At 41.1% G+C, this 20240-nt stretch overlaps 1 protein-coding gene across 5 annotated transcripts in view; it reads left to right on the top strand.

Moving 5' to 3' along the window:
* Nucleotides 1-3514: 3514 nt before the first annotated feature.
* The window catches only part of LOC308084266 (polycomb protein SCMH1), a 38199-nt gene continuing 21473 nt past the window's right edge, over nt 3515-20240 (top strand). For 2 of the 5 annotated variants that reach the window (XM_080426826.1, XM_080426824.1), the window contains exons 1-8: nt 3515-3630; nt 4916-5077; nt 7461-7527; nt 8294-8374; nt 9797-9867; nt 11603-11837; nt 14077-14165; nt 15908-16154. In XM_080426826.1, the coding sequence (XP_080282952.1) occupies nt 7503-7527; nt 8294-8374; nt 9797-9867; nt 11603-11837; nt 14077-14165; nt 15908-16154 (748 nt within the window). In that variant the 5' untranslated portion in view covers nt 3515-3630; nt 4916-5077; nt 7461-7502. Of the gene's footprint in view, nt 3631-3663; nt 4067-4915; nt 5078-7460; nt 7528-8293; nt 8397-9796; nt 9868-11602; nt 11838-14076; nt 14166-15907; nt 16155-20240 lie in introns of those variants that run through there. The other 3 variants (XM_080426827.1, XM_080426825.1, XM_080426828.1) reach the window with 3 other exon arrangements.

The following is a 20240-nucleotide window of genomic DNA, read 5'->3' as shown; positions in this document are numbered from 1 at the left end:
GATTTAATCACATCACAAAGACAAAAAATAGCTCCATTATACAAAAATGGCCATGACTTCTTTTTGCGATGTTTCTGGCAGAGCAGGCTGTGGACCTTAATGACTAAATGAATAGAAAAAACACAAACAAAAAGTATAGCATGACATCACAGGTCCTCTCAAATGCTTGGTGACTGGGTCCCTGACTATAGAGAAGAAATGTGTTTGCAAAAAGCTAAAAGCTTTCCAGACCAAGTAGGTCCATCACTTTCTGAGCCAGATCCTTTACAATAGCTTGTGTTGTGTAAATGGTATGTTTTTTTATACAGTTCATCGTTTCTAATAATAAGTTAGATTGTTGAAGTGTATTTTCAGACATACATCAATTTTCCTATCAAACTATAATTTGGTGGCCCCCCTACAGTGACCCCCTGTTGAATACCCATGGCGTGAATGCTATCATTTTCTACAGTCTGACCTAGGTGGTATGTTTAGATCTGCTTCCTGCCAGTGTGACCACCTGCATTTATTCACCTGCAATCATGCCAAAAAAGTACTTTTAAAAAAAAATCAATTACACACCCCATGGAGCCTTGGCTTGAATTCATGGAGTTTCTTTTGTTTTTGTCGCATTCCTAAGCCAATCATTTGATGACCGTGTGTATTTCTGGTAGGAGACACAAAGAGTCTCCTTTGTGTCTCTGGATACATTAGCCGGTAGGAGACGGTCATCAAATAATTGGCTTAGGAATGCCACAAAAACAAAAGAAACTGCATGAATTCAAGGCTTCATGGGGTGTGTAGTTTATAGAAAATAAGTAATTTTTTGGGTGAACTACTCCTTTAACCCCAAGCTCTCAAGCCTAGCTCAAGCCAAGTTTTTGACTTTTTACTGAAAGTTGTTTCGTTTTTTTAGACGACAGAGATTTTTTTGCCACGCCCTTGACTCAGGGACGGATTAACCCCCCCCCAAAAATGGGTTTTTTTTTTGGGGGGGTGGGGGGCTACTGAAAGTTACAGGTATGGTGTGTATGATATGAAATCCTTAATCATATTCCATCATATATGGAAGGGCCCCAGGAGCCCTTGGAGCCCAGGAGCCCTTGAAGGGTCAGGGCCTAAAAACCCAGCGAGAATCACTGCTGTAAATACAGAGGAGGGGCCCACACATTTGATTAGTGCCTGCTCCTTGCCTGTTTTGATTTTGGATATTAAAACCCTTTTATGTCTTTTGTGTCTGTGTCTGAGTCATTTTCACGAGTGCCTGACACCTAGTTAATGCTTTAAAGGGTTAGTTCAGATTTTTTGAGTATTTTCTGTAGGAAATACTTACCATTAATGTAGTTGTTGCAAAGGTATTAATTGATTGCCCGAGTCCCGTGGTCAGAGTTATGGTCCGGTTCTGATGAATATGAAGTAGTTCCGGTAGATTAGTAGATTTGGTGGGGGCCGCTCATTAAAAATAAATTAATTTAAAAAAACTAGCGTCAACAGGGGGCACGGTGGCACAGTCGGTAGTGCTGTCGCTTCACAGCTAGAAGGTCCTGGGTTCGATTCCCGCAGGGGACGCTGTGGGCGCTGGGGGCGTGTTCTCTCCTCCGCGTCATCAGTGCCCATACCCTAGGTGGGATTGGCGAAAGGGCCTTTCTGTGTGGAGTTTGCATGTTCTCCCCGTGTCTCCTAGGGTAGGTACCCTCACAAAAACATGCAGTAATCCTGGTCACTATACTGCCTCCCCCTGGCCAACCAGGGCGCCTGATGGAGGGGAAGGGAACTGGTTGGAATAACGTGTTCCTTCCACGCGCTACGTCCAACCAGGGAAACTCTCCCCTGTCAGGTGATAAGAAGGTCAGTTGGCTCTCATGCATTGAAGGAGGCATGAGCTCGGCCCTGGCCTCCCTAGGTTGGCAGAGGGAAGGTAGTGCCCAGGATTACATAGACAATTGGCACTGGGTGTAAAAAATAGGGTTACAAAATCGCGGGATAAAAATGTAGTAAAAAAAAATAGCGTCATTTGTATTGTTGACCTATTTCTACCATATAGTGCAGGTTTCGTTCAACTTCGACCCCTCTGTCACATGGTACTAATGTTTGTGTCCAGAATCACTGCGCCGCGGCAGCCTACTCACGCACAAAATATATGACACAAAAAATAGTACCATGTGACAGAGGGGTCGAAATTGAACGAAACCTGCACTATATGGTAGAAATAGGTCAACAATACAAATAACGCTAGTTTTTTTAAATTAATTTATTTTTAATGAGCGGCCCCCACCAAATCTACTAATCTACCGGAACTACTTCATATTCATCAGAACCGGACCACATGGGACTCGGGCAATCAATTAATAGCTTTGCAACCACTACATTAATGGTAAGTATTTCCTACAGAAAATACTCAAAAAATCTGAACTAACCCTTTAAGGCCCATGTTCTTCATGTTCGCCCTTCTGCATGATGAATTGCGAAAATAGTCGCTCTGCGAATTCGGAATGCGTTGCAATGCACTGTGAGCTTGTAGAACTGCTATTTCCGCTGTTATTGAAAAAAGTTATTATTTGAAATCTTTTGCGAATGTTTGCCTATAATAACTTGCCAACATAGGGACAGAAGTGTTAAAGTGGTTCAATTAAAATAGAGCAACTAGATTTTGAAACCTTCTTTTTAATTGGTCTACAGAAGGCAAAACATATTTATTTCCTATAATAATGGTATAGGAATAGGTGCAATAATCATGAATATGAATATTCTGTAATACATTTTCTATTATTCATAACCAAATGTGACATTTTCACAAATAATTGTCTCTGCAGTTATTTTCTGTAGTTGGTAAAGTTATAAATGACTGTTAACTAGGGCTGGGCAATATATCATATTATATCGATTTTGTGATGAATGGATATCATCTGGGATTTTGGATATCGTAATAATTATGGCATAAATGTTGTCTCTTCCTGGTTTGAATCACTTAAAGGGGAAATCCACCCATTTTCAATATTTAACTATGTCATTAATATAGCATAAAGGAGTTGTGTGGAAATAAGAAAAAAATTTAAAAAAAATTAACATTGCAAAAAAAATTAACATTGCAAAAAAATTAACATTGCAAATTACACCATGATGAGTCATCACAGTGTAATTTGCAATGTTAATTTTTTTGCAATGTTAAATTTTTTTGCAATGTTATTTTTTTTTTAAATTTTTTCTTATTTCCACACAACTCCTTTATGCTATATTAATGACATAGTTAAATATTGAAAATGGGTGGATTTCCCCTTTAAGCCTATTTTTTTACTATTAAATTGTCACTTCACTGTCATCTGGGGACCCCAAAAAAATCAGGTGGGGACCCACAGGTTGAGAACCACTGACCTAAACTCTATAGTTGTTACTAGTTAATACCATAGGTTAACTTAATACCCTCTTACATCCGCATCATCACAAATCAAACACATTTCGGACAATAACACATTTCGGCCGCCAGGGGTCAGTGACTCCCTGTTGTTCCAGCCCTCCTTTCCAGTCTAGTGTGTGTCTGCCCAGCAATGTTGGCAAAACACCCCCCTCCTCATCGCGTAGAGGGGGAAAAATGGCGGACAGGCACTAAATCCACATCAGAAAAAAAAAATAACACAAACATTACAAAGCCAGGTAAACACGGGGCGGAGGTGCAAAAGCAACACCTCGCCCTTATTATGCACGACTTCAGTGTTAATGGCCCCTCACGGTCGGGACAGTAGTGTAACTTGCACGTTGAAGGCGCTGGGCACAACGCTCATACATTGCTAATGCTAATATTTATAATCAGGTCAACGAGCTAGCCAGCTAGCATGTTGGGATAGCGTCTACGGGCATGTGTGTGTATGTGTGTGTGGTTAGCATAGCATAGCTTGTGGGATGTAGCAGCAGCACACAGGCATTGCAGCCTGTTACGTCCCCGCGCGAGCGACGCGTTTTTTTTGGAGGGACACGTTTTTATATAAATATCCTCCTTTGGAACGACTATAGAGCTACGTCTCAAATGGCGGTTTAAGAGCATATAAAACTGAACATTGGGCGTTTAAATGAGCTTGTAAACAGCTCTCATGTAAGTGTTATAGCGATAGTAATGTAGTAATAACAGCCTGGTTGTTGGGGAGAGAGAGAGCTTCCATGTGTTGTTAGCTTTTGTATTTTGAATGAGGCGAAACGCTTCGTTTATCATATACCTCGTCGTACGGCGTTGTTGTGGCGCGCGCGCCGGGGGAAAAAAAATAGCCGATCTACAAGCTCACAGTGCGCGGCGTCCGTGCAGCGGTTAGATCTTGTGGATCGGCTGTTTTTTTTTCGGGCGCCGTGTGTTGTGTTGACAGCGTGTTTGCATGCCATCCTTCTCTCTCTCTCTCTGCTGCTTCACATCATCATGTGTCAGCCTGACTCACTCACACACTCAGGGAGACTTTGAAGACGAGGTTTCTTTCTTTGTTTTTTGTTCTGTTTGAGCACTTTTATTAGTCTCTCAACTTTGTTATTAGCTTATTAAAGAAGTTATATAGCCTCGTGGGCTTGTCTATTTAATGCCACTAAATAGTCCACTGGTTCCCAAACCTTTTAGCTCAAGAGTTGAGACCCAAAGGAGAAATTAGACGTTTTGCCCGGTACCCAAACTAGTAAAGAATAGCAGATCTACAAGCGTGGCGTTGTGAGCTTGTAGATCGGCTAATTTCACTACTTCTTAAACATTTGTTTTCTAATTTATGGAATTTCTTTATTTTTTTTTCTAAATTATTTTTGTTTTTAATTCATGAAAAATGTTGCATTTTTAGATTTATTTTCCTCTTTTTTTTAATGTTTTGAAATGTACTCGTGAACCTCAAACGGGTCCCGACCCACTGTTTGGGAAACAGTGCACCAGTCAGTTCCCCCTCCTGTCACTTTTTTTTCTTCTTTTCCCCAGACGGGGAAAAAGGAGGGAGGCAGCCTTTCATTTGGACGCCGTCCTTCCCCCCTTGACGCAAGAAAAAGGCGCACTTCTATTGAAAGGAAGAGAAGAGGAGGAAAAATCAACTGGGAAGAGGAGAGAGCAGCGTTTCCTACTACACTGGTATGAAGGTTTAAGGTATGTGAAGCACGCATTGATTCCGTATTAATGGTTTATTCAGCTCTGTATGAGTCAGTTTTGTGCAGTGGTAGTATAGCTGGATTGTTCCATTATTATGGAAAACATTGGCCAGAAAGTTGGTTTGTCTGTGACTGGCTGAGTTGTGATGTTTTTGTCAGATGAAGATGGTATGGATTTGTTTATATTTATAAGGCAGCTGCATGTTGAAGACAGAAGTAGTGTAGTGTAGCAGTCAATAGTATTGGATGTAAACATACCCTATTCCTTAGCTATTATCAATGATTAGTTATTTAGACTTTTGTATTTAAAAGCTATAACGTTAAGACACCAGTATGGCTGTATGTGCGATTGTGCGTGGTTATTTGTAGGGAAACAGTGGTTTGAAGTGTTTGTTTACATCCGTTTGACCCATTGACCTGTATGTTGTGTCTAAGTGCCTAACCCCAGGTTGAGTTTACAGGGGTCACAGAACCTCAAAGCTCAACCTCTCCACACACTAACATTCATTCTTTCCGGTTGATTGATATAATGACCATTTTGTTAATTCAGGGATTTCAGTGGATTTAATTAGGCTTATTGCGTATTCAGTTGTACTCGCCTGCTGCAGCCACGTGTTAAGTAGATAATATCCTGCAGAGTTGAGTTAACCGAGTCAGTCAGTTAGCCTGTTGAATGTTGTGTAGTGTGTTTTGGGTGACTGACTAGGGCAGGCTGACAGCTGGGGTACCCTTTTTGTTGTAACCTCCCATCTGCCTCCCACTGCGGCCCCCTGCCTGCCTAGAGGACAGCAGGCCAGCGCGCTAACAAGGCTAGGTACAGACTGCCTTTGAAGGGCTACAATACAGTTCAACAAGTAGAAGTAGCATGTCTTTAGCCTCCTGTCGTATTTGCACCCTTTAATTATTGTTATATTGGGTGTTGTGATTGTTTTGTGGGGCCTTTCTTGGCCGTGATGCATTGTGTAACGATAGATAAAGCGCAATAAAGTGTAAACGAGGGCAACCTAGAAGTGTGCTGTGTGCACTGGTCTTTGAGCCGTGAAAGGTCAAACTATTATATAAATTTACATCATTATCTCATGTCATCTAGGAAACATAAGGCGGGGAAGTGAACTTAAGACAAGCTTTCAAGACAAGCTTTCAAATGCAAGCAGTCTCATGTTAATTGACCGTCCTTGGCCTCAGCCTTTAACCATCATGGATGGATAGACAGTTGTTAGTCCTTCGGGAAATTCATTTTGTACCGTACAGTGGTTGTCAGACAAATATACTGCAATTCCAACAACCATTACAACAACAGCCAATATCGAAACACAAATATGTCTGTAGACTTAGAGAATCAGAATCAGAATGTAATGTCACATCACATGAGATAATATATAAGGTGCACTGTGCATATACTGTGCACGATATACTTATGGACGTTAGTTAAGGTGCTAGGAAAAAAAATACCTAAAAAAGACAAGTCAGTGCGTTGTACATGGGATTAAGGTGCAAAATGTCAGCGTGTGTCGACCGCATAATCCACATAAAGTAGACTGACACTGGTATAATCCGCAAGTAGGTCCACGAGGAAGAGCAAAGAAAAAAGTCAAGTCACTTGTCGGTATAATCCACAGTTAGGTCCAAGGTAGAGCTAAATCCAAGTCACTTGTCCCTGGTATATTCCACAGGTAGGCCTGAGTGCCCTGAGACCAGCCTGACAGCACCGCCTGTCATCAGGCTGCTGAACAAGGCTTATGAGATCTCTCATATGAAGTTTCATGGCCCTTTGTAGTTTTCTAATGATACATTTTGAGTCATTGTGGACAGAGTGGCATTACATAGTACAGTGGTTCTCAAACTTTTTCATGTCAAGGACCCCCAAATTGACACTTATTAGCCCACGGACCCCCATTTCAAAAGATATGCCAGGGACCCCCATAAGAGAAGATTTTTTCGATGCTAGCTACCAGTGATTCTCAACATTTTAATTTCAAGAGGACCCCCAGTTTGACATGCATTAGGGCTACGGACCCCCATTTAATGGCATTTCTATCCCTGGGACCCCAATTTATATTGTAAAATCAATGTTAATTTAACTCAGAGAGTGTACAAATGGAACGGGTCCATTCGGTTCCATTTGTACACTCTCTGAGTTACAGACCCATAAGGGCCCATTTGGTTCCTAACTATCCTTCATTTAGCTGGGGACCCCCTGGAACCCCCTCAAGTACCCCTGGGGGTCCCCGTACCCCACTTTGAGAACCAATGACACCTCATTACAATGACTTTGCAGCTCATCTAACTATCGTCTGTGAACGAAACAGTTGTGCGCCTTTTTGTTGAACTCCACCAAAGCGTGGCTGCTGCTGCTTTAGATGCTTTTCTCTGTCTTTTAGAGAGATCGCTGTTGTCGTGAACTTGGTCAGTAACGCTGGAGCATGAGGAAGCCGGTGCCACAGAAAGGTAAGCCTTTTATCTCTTCCTATAGGCTTTTCTCTGTCTGTGGAACGAATTCAGCAAAGAAGTGAGGCAACTTGTAAACATATTGCTGTTAAAAAATGATGTAGTATTATATAGTGCTGCAGTTATCTCTTTAGTGATTATTCTATCGCTTGCTTTTTCAATTAACCCATTAAGAATGTCTTCTAAATCCCAACAGTATTCTGAAAAAACGTATGGTTCTATATCAGTGGTGCTCAAACTTTTTCATGTCAAGGACCCCCAAAATTATATTTATTTGGCCGTGGACCCCCATCTCAAAATATTTTGTTCCAGGGACCCCCAGAAGCAAAGATTTGAGTTACAAATGTTCGCTTAAATATATATATATATTAAGACATTTGTACAAATCTTCTCGATTTTTCAAAAATAGCAGATCTACAAGCTCGTAGCGTGGCACTCGGTGCCGCACTATGAGCTTGTAGATCTGCTATTTTTGAATAGCCTAAGTGTAAAATAATGCTTTTTAGCTCAAATCAAAAAGTGACACAGATGCGTTCCAGGTCTTAATGGGTTAATCGGGTAATCGATAAGCGTGTTTTTTTATATACATATTTTTTAAAGTGAGTGTTATTTTACAGTGGTGTCTTGCAATAATATTGAATATGGTAGATCTACAAGCTCACAATACATCTCAATGCAACGTGTTGCCTATAATGACACATCAATAATAAATGTATCATTATTATTATTATCAAAGCACCTCTTCTCTTATCACTCTCTGCTTTAGCTATCGAGTGGAAAGATGCCAGACGGATCAAGCATGCCCGCAGTGGACGCCCCTCCCGGGTGCCTTCCCAGTACCAAGGAGGTACAGCAAGTAAACCGCTGAAGTAGGGCTGCAACTATCCACTATTGTCTTAGTGATTATTTTATCCATTTATTTTTTGATTAATCAAATAATAGAGCAGTTAAAAAAACAAAAAACATATTTTTTAATGTCAACAAAACAGCGTGAAAATGTATTATTATAATCTGATAAATCAATTAGTTTGATTAACAGTTGCAGCCCTATTAGACTTTTTGGTCCATTTATGCTACTGTATTTAAAGATCTGCTGTTATGTGTGTGTACTGTATATCATTTATTCAGTGTTATCTGTAGATATCTCACAAGTACTCAAGGCTATAATGATAATCGGACACACGCTAAATAATGTTTAATAACTGACTGTCCCTTTCCCTTGCGCAAAGGTGAAGTAACAAGCAAATGAAAGTACATTTTTTTCCAGAATAGAAGCCCTTAAACATAGGTTGGAATGCAGTCAATGATGTTAACTAAACAATTGTTGTGTTAATATAAGCTTACATTTCATATCACACATCATATGCACTCCTGTAACGTTCACCAGCGAAGAAATACATTAAATAAAAAAATATTTTATTAAAATGCTATTTTTTTAAAATAATTGGTTGAATTGATTAGTTTAATTGTCACAGCCCTTACACTCAAGCACTGACATGCATTGTTGGGGCGAAACGCCAGTGTAATTGCCTCAGTTATCTTATGTCTCAATTTATTTCCTGTTGTGGGAGAAAATTGCACAAGTTAACAATTTACCGGTATGTCAAATTTCGATTACAAATCACTAAAAGACAAAACGCAATCTCTTAAGGCTGCAGACGGCAAACCTTTTCAGCAAGGCTTGCTAAATCGAACAAAGTTCATAGAGGTCAACACAATTTTATACTTACTACAGGCTCTGTGTTCTGAACGTTTAGACCGGCTAGCAGTAACTAGCCGACTAGTTCGGAACAGAACAGAACGTCAGCATGGCACTTACCGACGTTCTGTTATGACGTCCGTTATGATTTTTGTATGCTGCAGCCTTTACTGTCCTACAAGGTCATCTTTTACCCTACAATAGTACAGCGTTTTAAATTAATGCTTCGGCGTACAAGAGTGTCGTGCAAAAGTAGCAAAAAATATCCGATCTACAAGCTCACAACGCAAGCTTGTAGATTGGCTATGTTTGCTGTTTTTGAAAAGTTTTGAAAGTGAAAGTGTTTGAGTGAGTCTGTGGGTTTTAAATATTGAACCAATTAACAAGAGCTTGTGACTAAATGGTAACTACATTGGATCCACTGGAACACGGGTTCCTTTTTCCATTTCCTTAAAAGTAATGGTTTTGGACAGACAAGGTTTTCACCTGACAGCGACGATCTGTAACCCGTACTCCATTGTACTGTAACGTGATTCAGCCCATCTTGTGCTCATCCGTTTGACCCCGCAGGTCATTTCAGCTGGGAGAAATACCTGAAGGAGACTGGAGCCAGTGCTGCACCTGCCTCCTGCTTCAGACAGGTGAATGAACTACTAGAGCCAGACCGAGGCATCGGTTTGGCCCCATACTTTGGCCATTATTTGACGATTTTTGACGATTTTTAACCGCTAAGTGTACAAGGGACATGATGACGTACAAGGGACCTGGTGTCCCCTATTTTGGTCATGTCATTATAGGAGAACATTTGAAAAAATTGCAGATCTGCAAGCTTACAACGCGTTTTGTTGTGATGCATTGTGAGCTTTTGTTTTGTTGACCTTGATCTTGAATCTTTGAATAGGTCATAAGTGGTTAAATATAAATGTATTTGTGTTTATTACATTTTTTTTTGCTTATAATTTAAATGTTTCAAAACAGAAACTTGAATCAAATCAATAACTGTTGTTAAATTGATCAGAACATTTTGCACTTTATGACAACATATCTGTCCAAACACCATCATCAGGGGTCAGGGATTGGGATCGGCATCAGATCCAAAGATCTGGCATCGGCCGCGCTCTAAAAATGAACACACAATCTCTACTGGTCACTGTCCTGGAGATGGGGAGACACACATTCTTGAATTGCTTTTGTACCCCATTTTGTACCCATTCAGTACCCACGAAGAAGTGACGTGCTATGAGCTTGTATATCTGCTATTTTTTAATAGCCAATGCTAAAATCTACAAAGACACAAATGCTTTCCTGGTTTTAATGGGTTAACAATCAGGCTGGAGACAATGGACCATTTTCACAGATGTGTTATAACAGGGTAAAAACAGCTGCAGCTACAATGATATGATTAAGAGTGGGTACTTCTGATTTTGGTGTACCATTTAGCAAGCATTGACAATACTATTGACTATACTATTGACTGTTGTCAGTGCCTGCTCTTTGGTCTAAATCAGGGGTTTTCAACTGATTGTGAACCAGGGACCACCACCCTGAATCAACCTGGGGACCACTGTTGTGTTGGGTGGGGATATGTGGGCTAAGGTGAATTAAAGGTTGGTTGGGGTGGTCCTTTAAGATTGCTTGAAATATGGTAGTGGTCCATATCTCAAAAAAGGTTGAGAACCAACCTCTGATCTATTCCTCTTACTTTATCCAACCTTCCATATTAAACTCATGTTAACCCATTTAGACCTGAGGCCAATTCTAAAAAACGCCTTCTAAATCCTGACCTAAGTTTTCTGAAAAACCTAAGTTTTCTGAAAAACCTAAGTTTTCTGAAAAAAAATTATGTTGCTATATACTGTACATAGCAACAAGAACCCCAAAAGTGGGTCCCGTCCTGAAAGGTATAGTTACAAATAGGGGTTCCTGCCCAAAATGGGTTAACTGATACTATACTGATTTGTAACATTTATGAGCAAACACATGCCATTAAATGGCCATAATATATTCTAATAATAATTAGAATATAATTTCCCTGAATCATTGAGTAACGATTATGATTAATAAGCGTGACCACACTATGGAAGAAATAATCACATTGATCACTTTATCACATCCACTGGTAGTATATAGTGAGAGAGAAAGAAGTACATTCAAATCATTTCCCTAGTCTAACGATTATGATTAATAATCATGACCACACTCTGGGAAAAAAATGATTGCGGTTATCATTTTAGTCATTACTGTGCAGCCATTATGCCTAAACGTCTCTTTTTCTCCGGGGGAAACTGGGTCTTAAGTGGTTGGCCTCAGATAGGCCATTGTTGTCGTTCTCTCCCAATCGTCTCACCGCTTCTAACCCCCCCCCCCCCATCCCAGAGCGCCACGCCACCGGTGAACGAGTTCAAGGCGGGCATGAAGCTGGAGGCCCAGGACCCGCGGAACACCACCTCCACCTGCATCGCCACCGTGGTCGGCCTGACGGGCTCGCGGCTGCGCCTGCGGCTGGACGGCTCCGACAACAAGAACGACTTCTGGCGCCTGGTGGACTCCTCCGAGATCCAGCCCATCGGCAACTGCGAGAAGAACGGGGGCATGCTGCAGCCACCGCTGGGTGAGTACATGCAAGCACGCACACACACACACATGCACACACACATCCATGTTCTTGTAGAAATAAAAGCATTGCCATGAGAGGACATTGTTTATCTTATCTGTTTCAGCATTTCCCATGTCGACCACAAGATGTCAGTGAATTAACCTGCTATGGCCCATGGAGTTTGATAACTGTGCCCATAAATAACTGGAAACAAACAGGAAGCACTGTGTAGTATGCAGCTTTAGGGTCCATATAACAGGGCCTCTGCCATAAACAAGCTTAGGTTTTTGTTTCGTTATGCTGTGTGCCTTCAGAGCTTATAACCAGGCCACACATGATCTGACCCAATAGAACAGACTGTATTGCTCTGGGTTCTCTGACTGCGGGTCAGGTCAGTGTTTTAAGTATCCAGAATAAAGACGTTTACTACATGATGCATCTAGTTTCAACTTCCTCTGCAGGTGTCAGACATGCCATTTAAATGCTTCACATATGTAGATGTATACACTTTGTGGGGGATATTACTTGGTCTTACATTGTCCATCTCAGATTGCATTGTCACTCTGCCCCAATTTAAGGGATGTGTGTGTATGAGAGAGAGAGAGGGGGGGGGAGAGCAGGTGACAGAAACGGTATACTACAGTATAGGCAGTTTTAATGTTAATTTTAAAGATCAGTAGAATTAATTCTAATGTATATTTTATGTATGGCCTGGGAGCCCTTAACACATTGAGTGCCAGAGGTTTTTTAAAACAGGGTATACAGCCAGTGCCAGCGCTTTTTAGTACTACTTTTCAAGTAGTCACAAAATATTTTCCGTGATCACCGTCCTCACGGTGATCCCCTCATTACACACACAGGAGTCTCTTATAATAAAAAATAATAATAATATCCGATTGCGGTAAAAAAATAAGTACACAGGAGCCGAGATACAGGATTTTAAAGTAATAAGTTAACCAGGAAGTGAATGGAGCAGTAAATCTTCGGATCACATTATCTTGGGTTCTGGACTGTTTTTTTCATTAATTTTTTAAAAGACGGATATATCCGTCTTTGACGGTGAATGTGTTAAATGAGAAAGAGCACTCATTGAGAGGCCAAGGTGGTATGACATTGGACTGTGCTGCTCATGAGGCATGGATTGCAGCGCACCACATTTTTTTCAATGTTTTCAGCCCACAGAGGGCAGTGTGATTTACGTTTGGAAATAGAGAGAGCTGCACCTTTTGCAATGAACACTCAAAGTTGAGATTGGGCACCAGAACCAATTGCATTATGAAGTGGTGGCACATTACATGATTTACTCGCTTGAAAAGGTGGTTTTAGCGTTTTGCCCTTTAAATTCCTGAAGCCCATGTTTTTGGATCAACATCAAGGTTTGGATGTTTTGAAAACATAAAATGTCACTAACCCTTATCTTTGTGTGTGTGTGTGTGTGTGTGTGTGTGTGTGTGTGTGTGTGTGTGCGTGTGTGCACACGTGCGCGTGCGTGCGTGCTTTGGCTATTCAAAAATAGAAGATATACAAGCATACAGCACAAAAAACTGAAAACCTTTAACACAAATCTTCACTTCTGGGGGTCCCTGGCAGAAAATATTTTCAGATGGGGGTCCGCGGCCAAATATATATCGTGTTGGGGGTCCTTGACATGAAAACGTTTGTGAACTAACACTGACTTAAAGGAGAATTTTGGACTAAAGTTTTCTTACCTTTTCTATGACGTTATGATATCTTAGGATGAATGGTACAGTAGAAACATTTCATAACTCCACCCCTGAGCCGCCACAGCTTAAAAGGTGCGCGGATAGGCCTTAGGTTAGATCACATATTTTAATAGCTTTAAAAAAAAAAAATGGTGAGATCTGACGTTCATAGTAACAGAACACTGTCCCAAAAAAAAAAAAAAAAAACAGAAGTCTCGCTAGACGAGATTGAAATCTCGAGATTTCAATCTCGTCTTTTGGTTGCATAGTGTTCTGTCACTATGAACGTCAAATCTCAAAAAAAAAAAAGGAAAAAAAAGCTATTAAAATATGTGATCTAACCTAAGGCCTATCCACGCACCTTTTAAGCTGTGGCGGCTCAGGGGTGGAGTTATGAAATTTTTCTACTGTACCATTCATCCTAAGATATCATAACGTCATAGAAAAGGTAAGAAAACTTTAGTCCAAAATTCTCCTTTAAGTAACAGATCTGAGTACTTCTTCCACCACTGGCAGCTAACCCCTTGAACAACCTTATGTCCTCTGGCCAGGCTTCCGTCTCAATGCATCCTCCTGGCCCATGTTCCTGCTGAAGACCCTCAACGGGGCTGAGATGGCCCCCTCACGCATCTTTCACAAGGTAACTGTACAAAGCTCACGAGCTCCGCACGCAGCAACGTTCACACATCCATGAAGTAGCATAAAGTCTCACTTCAGATCGGGGAAGGGAAGTAATCGTGTTCATCCACTGGCCACAATAGCTGCTTGTTTCGTTCAGATTCTTTGGGTGTTGATTTATGTTCATTTGCAACAGTTAATCGAACTAATCGATTTAATAGATTATAAGAAATGTGGGATATAATTGATCATTTAATCAAATAATCGGTTAATGGTCAACCCCTATTTTGGGCATTTCATTTTAAGCGAAAGGTTTCAAAAAAGATCACAATCTATTTCCATAATCTTTGCACGACAAAGTTGTGCTAAAAAGTATAAAATAACGATTCTTTGAATATAATATATTTGAAAACATAAAAAACACACTTCTCGGTTATTCAATTAATTGAAAAAGTAAATGATAGAATAAACGTTAGAAAATAATGGGTAGTTGCAGTACTGCTGTTCATACATTCACTCATACGTTGACACCAACTTCGTTATCTTGACCCATGTAACTATGAGCATGCCGAACATGTGATGAAAAAACACATGCTCCCATGCGTCCATGTAGATGTAGGCTGCACCAACGCTCCTGATTTTGTGTATAGAGGGGCGGGTGTATAGAGGCGCAGAGAGACTGCGCCTGATCCCATTGGTTCACCGATCTGTCCGTCAACCCCCGCCCCGTTAACACAACATTACGAGCGACGCCCACTGCACTCTGGTTGGTTGGGGAAATGAACACTTCCTCATACCGGGTACACTGACGCGCTGGTCCAGGCTTTTATTTTTTAGTAAAACTAAACAATAAAAGGCTGGAGATCGAGGCTAATGTAGATGAAACAGGCAAACTGCACTCATGTCCATGTTCATGCAAGGGACAAGATGGTGTGTAAAAATGTGATTTAGTTTAGTTAAAGTCAATGTCATATTTGTTTTTCTGTTGATATCCATCTGTGTAGACCACCACATTTTTTGAGCCTCGAAGGTTATGACACACTGCTTAGGCCAATTGTATTATTATTATTATGCCCACCACTTTTTATTTGTCATGTTGGATGTTGCAATTTGCAAAGATCCTTAATGAATACCATTCTGATCAACCATTCCCCCCCCGGGCGCTCTGCAGACCGCTCAGAAAAAGAAAAAAGTGTCTGAATCACTTTCTCTTTTATCCTAAATGCGTTCCCATCAGTGTAAAGAGCCTCGATGGACAGCTAGGCCTACTATGTTGCAAAAGACGCCATCTAAGTTTCCCTTTTATGTAGGCATTGTCTTTTTTAATAAGACGGACAATATTAAATCCTGTGGGTTAATGATTAATCACCAGGTTCGAGAGAAGCAGTGGTGGACAAAGTAGTCACATTGTTTACTTGAGTAAAAGCATCAATACTGCGATGTAGAAATACTCTGTTCCAAGTAAAAGTCCGGAATTCAAAATTTACTTAAAAGAACATAAGTATTGGTATCAAAATGTACCAAAAGTAGAAAGCAGTGTCCCATTTCACAAGTTTTCAAATGTATAAAATGTAAAAAAAAATCTTTTAAAAATAGCAGATCTACAAGCTCACAAGCATTGTGAGCTTGTAGATCGGCTATTTTCAAATGGCTGAAATGTCCAGGTAATGATGTAATGATGTCCGCTAACCAGTTGCAAACCTGTCCCGCTATTCCCATCCCTACCTCTGCCATCGTCCCCCCCTCTGCCACACTGCTCCCCAGCAGGAACCGCCCGTACCGGAGCAGAACTCCTTCCAGGTGGGCATGAAGCTGGAGGCCGTGGACCGCAAGAACCCCCACTTCATCTGCCCGGCCACGGTGGGCGCCCTGCGAGGCGTGGAGGTGCAGGTCACCTTTGACGGCTGGCGGGGGGCCTTCGACTACTACTGCCGCTACGACTCCAGAGACATATTCCCCGTGGGCTGGTGTGCCCTCACTGGAGACAATCTGCAACCGCCTGGCACCAAAGGTCTGGAGACACACAGCCATGTTATCATTTCGATATTTTATACAATTCCATTATCCATAGCTGCTAACTCATTCACTGCCAGGCTTATTTCAAGCTTGTTGATCCATGTGCCGCCACAGGCAGGAAAAATGGAAAAATGTGATTTTTGTTCTCCGTTTACATTTTAACATTGAAGTGGATGGAGCATTAACTTTTTGAAAATCGTTTTCTCCTAGTTCCTTTGAGATAAAAAAAAAAAAAAAAAACATTTTATTTTGAAAAAAATATTTGTTTTAGGTGACGTCAAAAGACGTCATTGGCACTAATGGCACACTGAAAACGGCCGTCAAAAGACGTCATTGGCACTCAATGAGTAAAATAGGCGCAGCAATTGAGGGTTTTGGCACAGTTCGGAGCAACTGGGACGCCTGTAAAGGCTGTTAGGGTTAGGGTTGTAAAATTCATTAGTTCATTATGTCATTATTTTTGTCAGCCTTTCAAGTCTTTCTTTTTCCTTTATTTATTCAGGGAAACCCATTGAGAGCAAGCTCTCTTTTTCAAGGACGCCCTGATAACAACATATAAAATACATATATAATGAGAAACAATAACAAACATTTGAATCACATTACAATGTCACAGATGCAAATAAACAGTGTTACATGAAACAGGTGCAGTCACTATGTAGTGTGTCCTCAAGAAGCACCCTGAATGTCTCTATTGAGACCAATCGCACCAGTTTCAGAGAGTCCTGAAGTTTGTTCCATTTGTGTGGAGCATAATACATGAAAGTAGTCTTTCCTTGTTCACTGCTCTTACGTGGACTGGTATATCTAATGTGTGTTTGTGAACGTGTTGAATGTCCAGTAAACCTTTGGTTCCAAAAGCGAGGATAGATATAAAAAATAGTTGAACAGATATTTGATTATTAACCCATTAAGACCTGGAACTGTGTCATTTTTAGATTTGAGCTAAAAAGCATTATTTTACACTTTGGGCTATTCAAAAATAGCAGATATACAAGCTCATAGCGCGGCACCGAGTGCCGCGCTACGAGCTTGTAGATCTGCTATTTTTGAAAAATCGTGAAAATGTGTGCAAATCTTTGAATATATATATTTTTAAAGCGAACATTTTTAACTCAAATCTTTGCTTCTGGGGGTCCCTGGAACAAAATATTTTGATGGGGGTCCGCGGCCAAATACATATCATTTTGGGGGTCCTTGACATGAAAAAGATTGAGCACCACTGATATAGAAACATACGTTTTTCAGAAAACTGTTGGGATTTAGGAGACATGTAGAATCGGCTTCAGGTCTCAATGGGTTAAAACTCTTAATTTTATATAGAATATTTCGCTGTCATCATATTGGATGCAGCCAGACCTCCTGCATAGTAAGAATCTAATGTAATTTTTGTCGCTGTGGTAATAGTTGACTAAAACATACCATTTCTCTGCTCAGAACTATTGCATAGCCAGATAAAGTGAAGTTATTTATAGTATTCATGCAAGGGTGTGCATTTTAGATCTCATTGCTCAACGGTAAATGGTAACTGGTGCATTTATATAGCGCCTTTATCCAAATTGATTTACAATGTGCACTACATTCACACACATTCAATTGTATGCTTTTGTAATCTTTGCTCTTAAATCAGAGCGCCGTGTGAAAAAGAAACATTCCCCGCAGGTAGCTACCATGACACACTGTATCAAAAATGACTTACAGGAGTATGTTTCACGGTATGTGTTTGAGTTTGTTCAAAGCAGGATCTTATGCAAGTATCTGAGCAACACTGCGTGATCCATTGTCAGTTCTGGCTTGTGATATTATCTCGAGTTTGTAACAAACAAGGACGTTGTGTGTGTGTAGCCTCACTCTGTTGTGGTAGCCAGCCAAACAAACATTGTAACCTAGAGCAACTGATTAAGTATGAGAGAGAGAACCGCTCCGTGAAAGTTAATGTGCGTGTGCGTGTGCGTGTGCGTGTGTGTGTGTGTGTGTGTAGGTGCAGGATGTGAAGGAGTAGAGGAAACAGCGAAAGGAGGGGAAAGGGAGGACGTGTCCTCCGCTGCCCGTTCTTATGAGGTGCCTGGCACTCGCCCAGTTGGCAACAGTCGGGGGGGTGTGGGAGGCGGTTTTGAAGTGAGCCCGGGTGCCCCCTCTATAGGGGCCCCGTGTTGGCACCCTGGCAAAAAAAAGAAGAAAGAAAAGACAAACACTTGTGAGTAGACACCCCCGGAGGCAGGCAAAGGAATGAAAGGCGGGAGAGAAAGAGAGAGGGAGACGTATGCCGCGACAAGGCGGATTGTTTACATTGTCTTGTCAGCGTGGAGAGAGGGAGGGAGGGAAGGGAGGGAGGAAGGAAAAGAGAGAGGAGGAGGAGGAGGAGGAGCAAGCGAGGCCAGAGGAAGAGTGGAAGAGCAGTAAGTGGAGGTGCGGGTGAAGGAGAGGACAGCTGTGCACAGAAAGCCGAAGCGTTTGCTCTTGTCACGCGGAGAAGAGAGAGAGAGGTGAGTAGGAATACTTGGGAGAGAGACGGGGGAAGAGTCTTATTGAATGCCGTCGGGTTTCAAACCTCTTTTGTAGAAAGCCGTCTCACCGTGTAACATGAATCCTCTGGTGAACCCGATGAACTCGGTGCTCTGACTTCGGCAGAGCAAAAAGAAAAACAAGAGTTATGATTCTCTCGAGGGTTTTTTGTGTGTGCTTGTGTTTTACATACCTTTTCTTTCCCCATAGATCAACATGTGTCCTGCAGATGTTTAACCTTCCACCTTCTAGGCATTTTTTTTAACCCATTAAGAACCGATTCTAAATGCCTTCTTCTTAAATCCTAACAGTTTTCTGGAAAACCTCTGTTGTTGCTTGTGTATCGTTTGCTGTCGGGCAGAAACCTCTTATCTCCATATTTAAAATGTTGTGTTCTTTGTAAATGAACGCCCTACTTGATCATGCTACAGCGTCACACAAAAGCATCAAAATTAGCAGATCCACAAGCTTTTGAGCTTGTGGATCTGCTACTTTTGGTACTTCTGAATTTGTATTCCTGAAAAGTAACTGTTTTGCCGGTTTCCACCCGACAGATAGGCAATTCTTTTATATAATCGCAATTCTTTTTGCATAATCGTAATCAATTCCATGTTAAAAAAATCATATATTTAAAAAATAAATCAAAAATAGTGGAAATAGCAGATCTATAAGCTCAAAACGCGCCGCGATGCGACGCGTTTTGAGCTTATAGATCGGCTATTTCCACTATTAATGTTTATTTTTAAGTATAAAGTCATTAAATATGTGTTATTTGTCATATCTACCCCTGTGCATCTTTTGTTTACGAAAGCTAAAAGCCAAACAGAAATGTAATTTGTATTCATCATGTTTCCATTCATTTTCAACGACAGAAACACAATTTAATCGTGACAGCCCTACCGACCGAGAGACGATATATAGCTCAGATCTAAAATGACACAGATGCTTTCCCCAGATTGAAAGGGTTAAAAAACAGCATTCATCCCGGGTGCCGAGGAGGAGGATCAAAGGGTTGCATTTTTCAACCTGCACCATTGACCAGGGTTTCTCCTCCGCTCGCCCCAAAGCGCAGCAGTATAGCTTGCAGTCTCTCTAGGTTGTGCATTCATTGATTTGTGCGTTCCATGTGTGTTTCAATACATGCACTGTATTTTAAAAAGCACGACACGGCCCCCACAGGCCACAAGGCATGTGTTAACCCATTAAGACCGGGAAAGGCATCTGTCATTTTGGATTTTAAGCACTCTAAGCCATTGTTTTACGCTTTGGCTATTCAAAAATAGCAGATATACAAGCTCATAGCGCGGCACCGAGATCTGCTATTTTTGAAAATAACATGAACATTTAATCTTTGAATATGTATATATTTTTTAAGCAAACATTTGTAACTCAAATCTTAGCTTCTCGGGGGTCTCTCCCTGGAACTAAATATTTTGAGATGGGGGTCCGCTGCCTTGGCGTAAAAAAAAGTTTGAGAACCACTGATATTATAGCAACATCAGTGTTTCAGAAAACTGTTAGGATTTAGAAGACGTTTGTAGAATCGGAACCTCAGGTCTTAAGGGGTTAATGGATG

The sequence above is a fragment of the Gymnoscopelus braueri genome (genome assembly GCF_963280865.1).
Source record: "Gymnoscopelus braueri genome assembly, chromosome: 4".
In the NCBI taxonomy this organism is placed as follows: domain Eukaryota; kingdom Metazoa; phylum Chordata; class Actinopteri; order Myctophiformes; family Myctophidae; genus Gymnoscopelus; species Gymnoscopelus braueri.
Note: the sequence above shows the minus strand (reverse complement) of the source record. Positions and strands in the feature narration are given on the sequence as shown.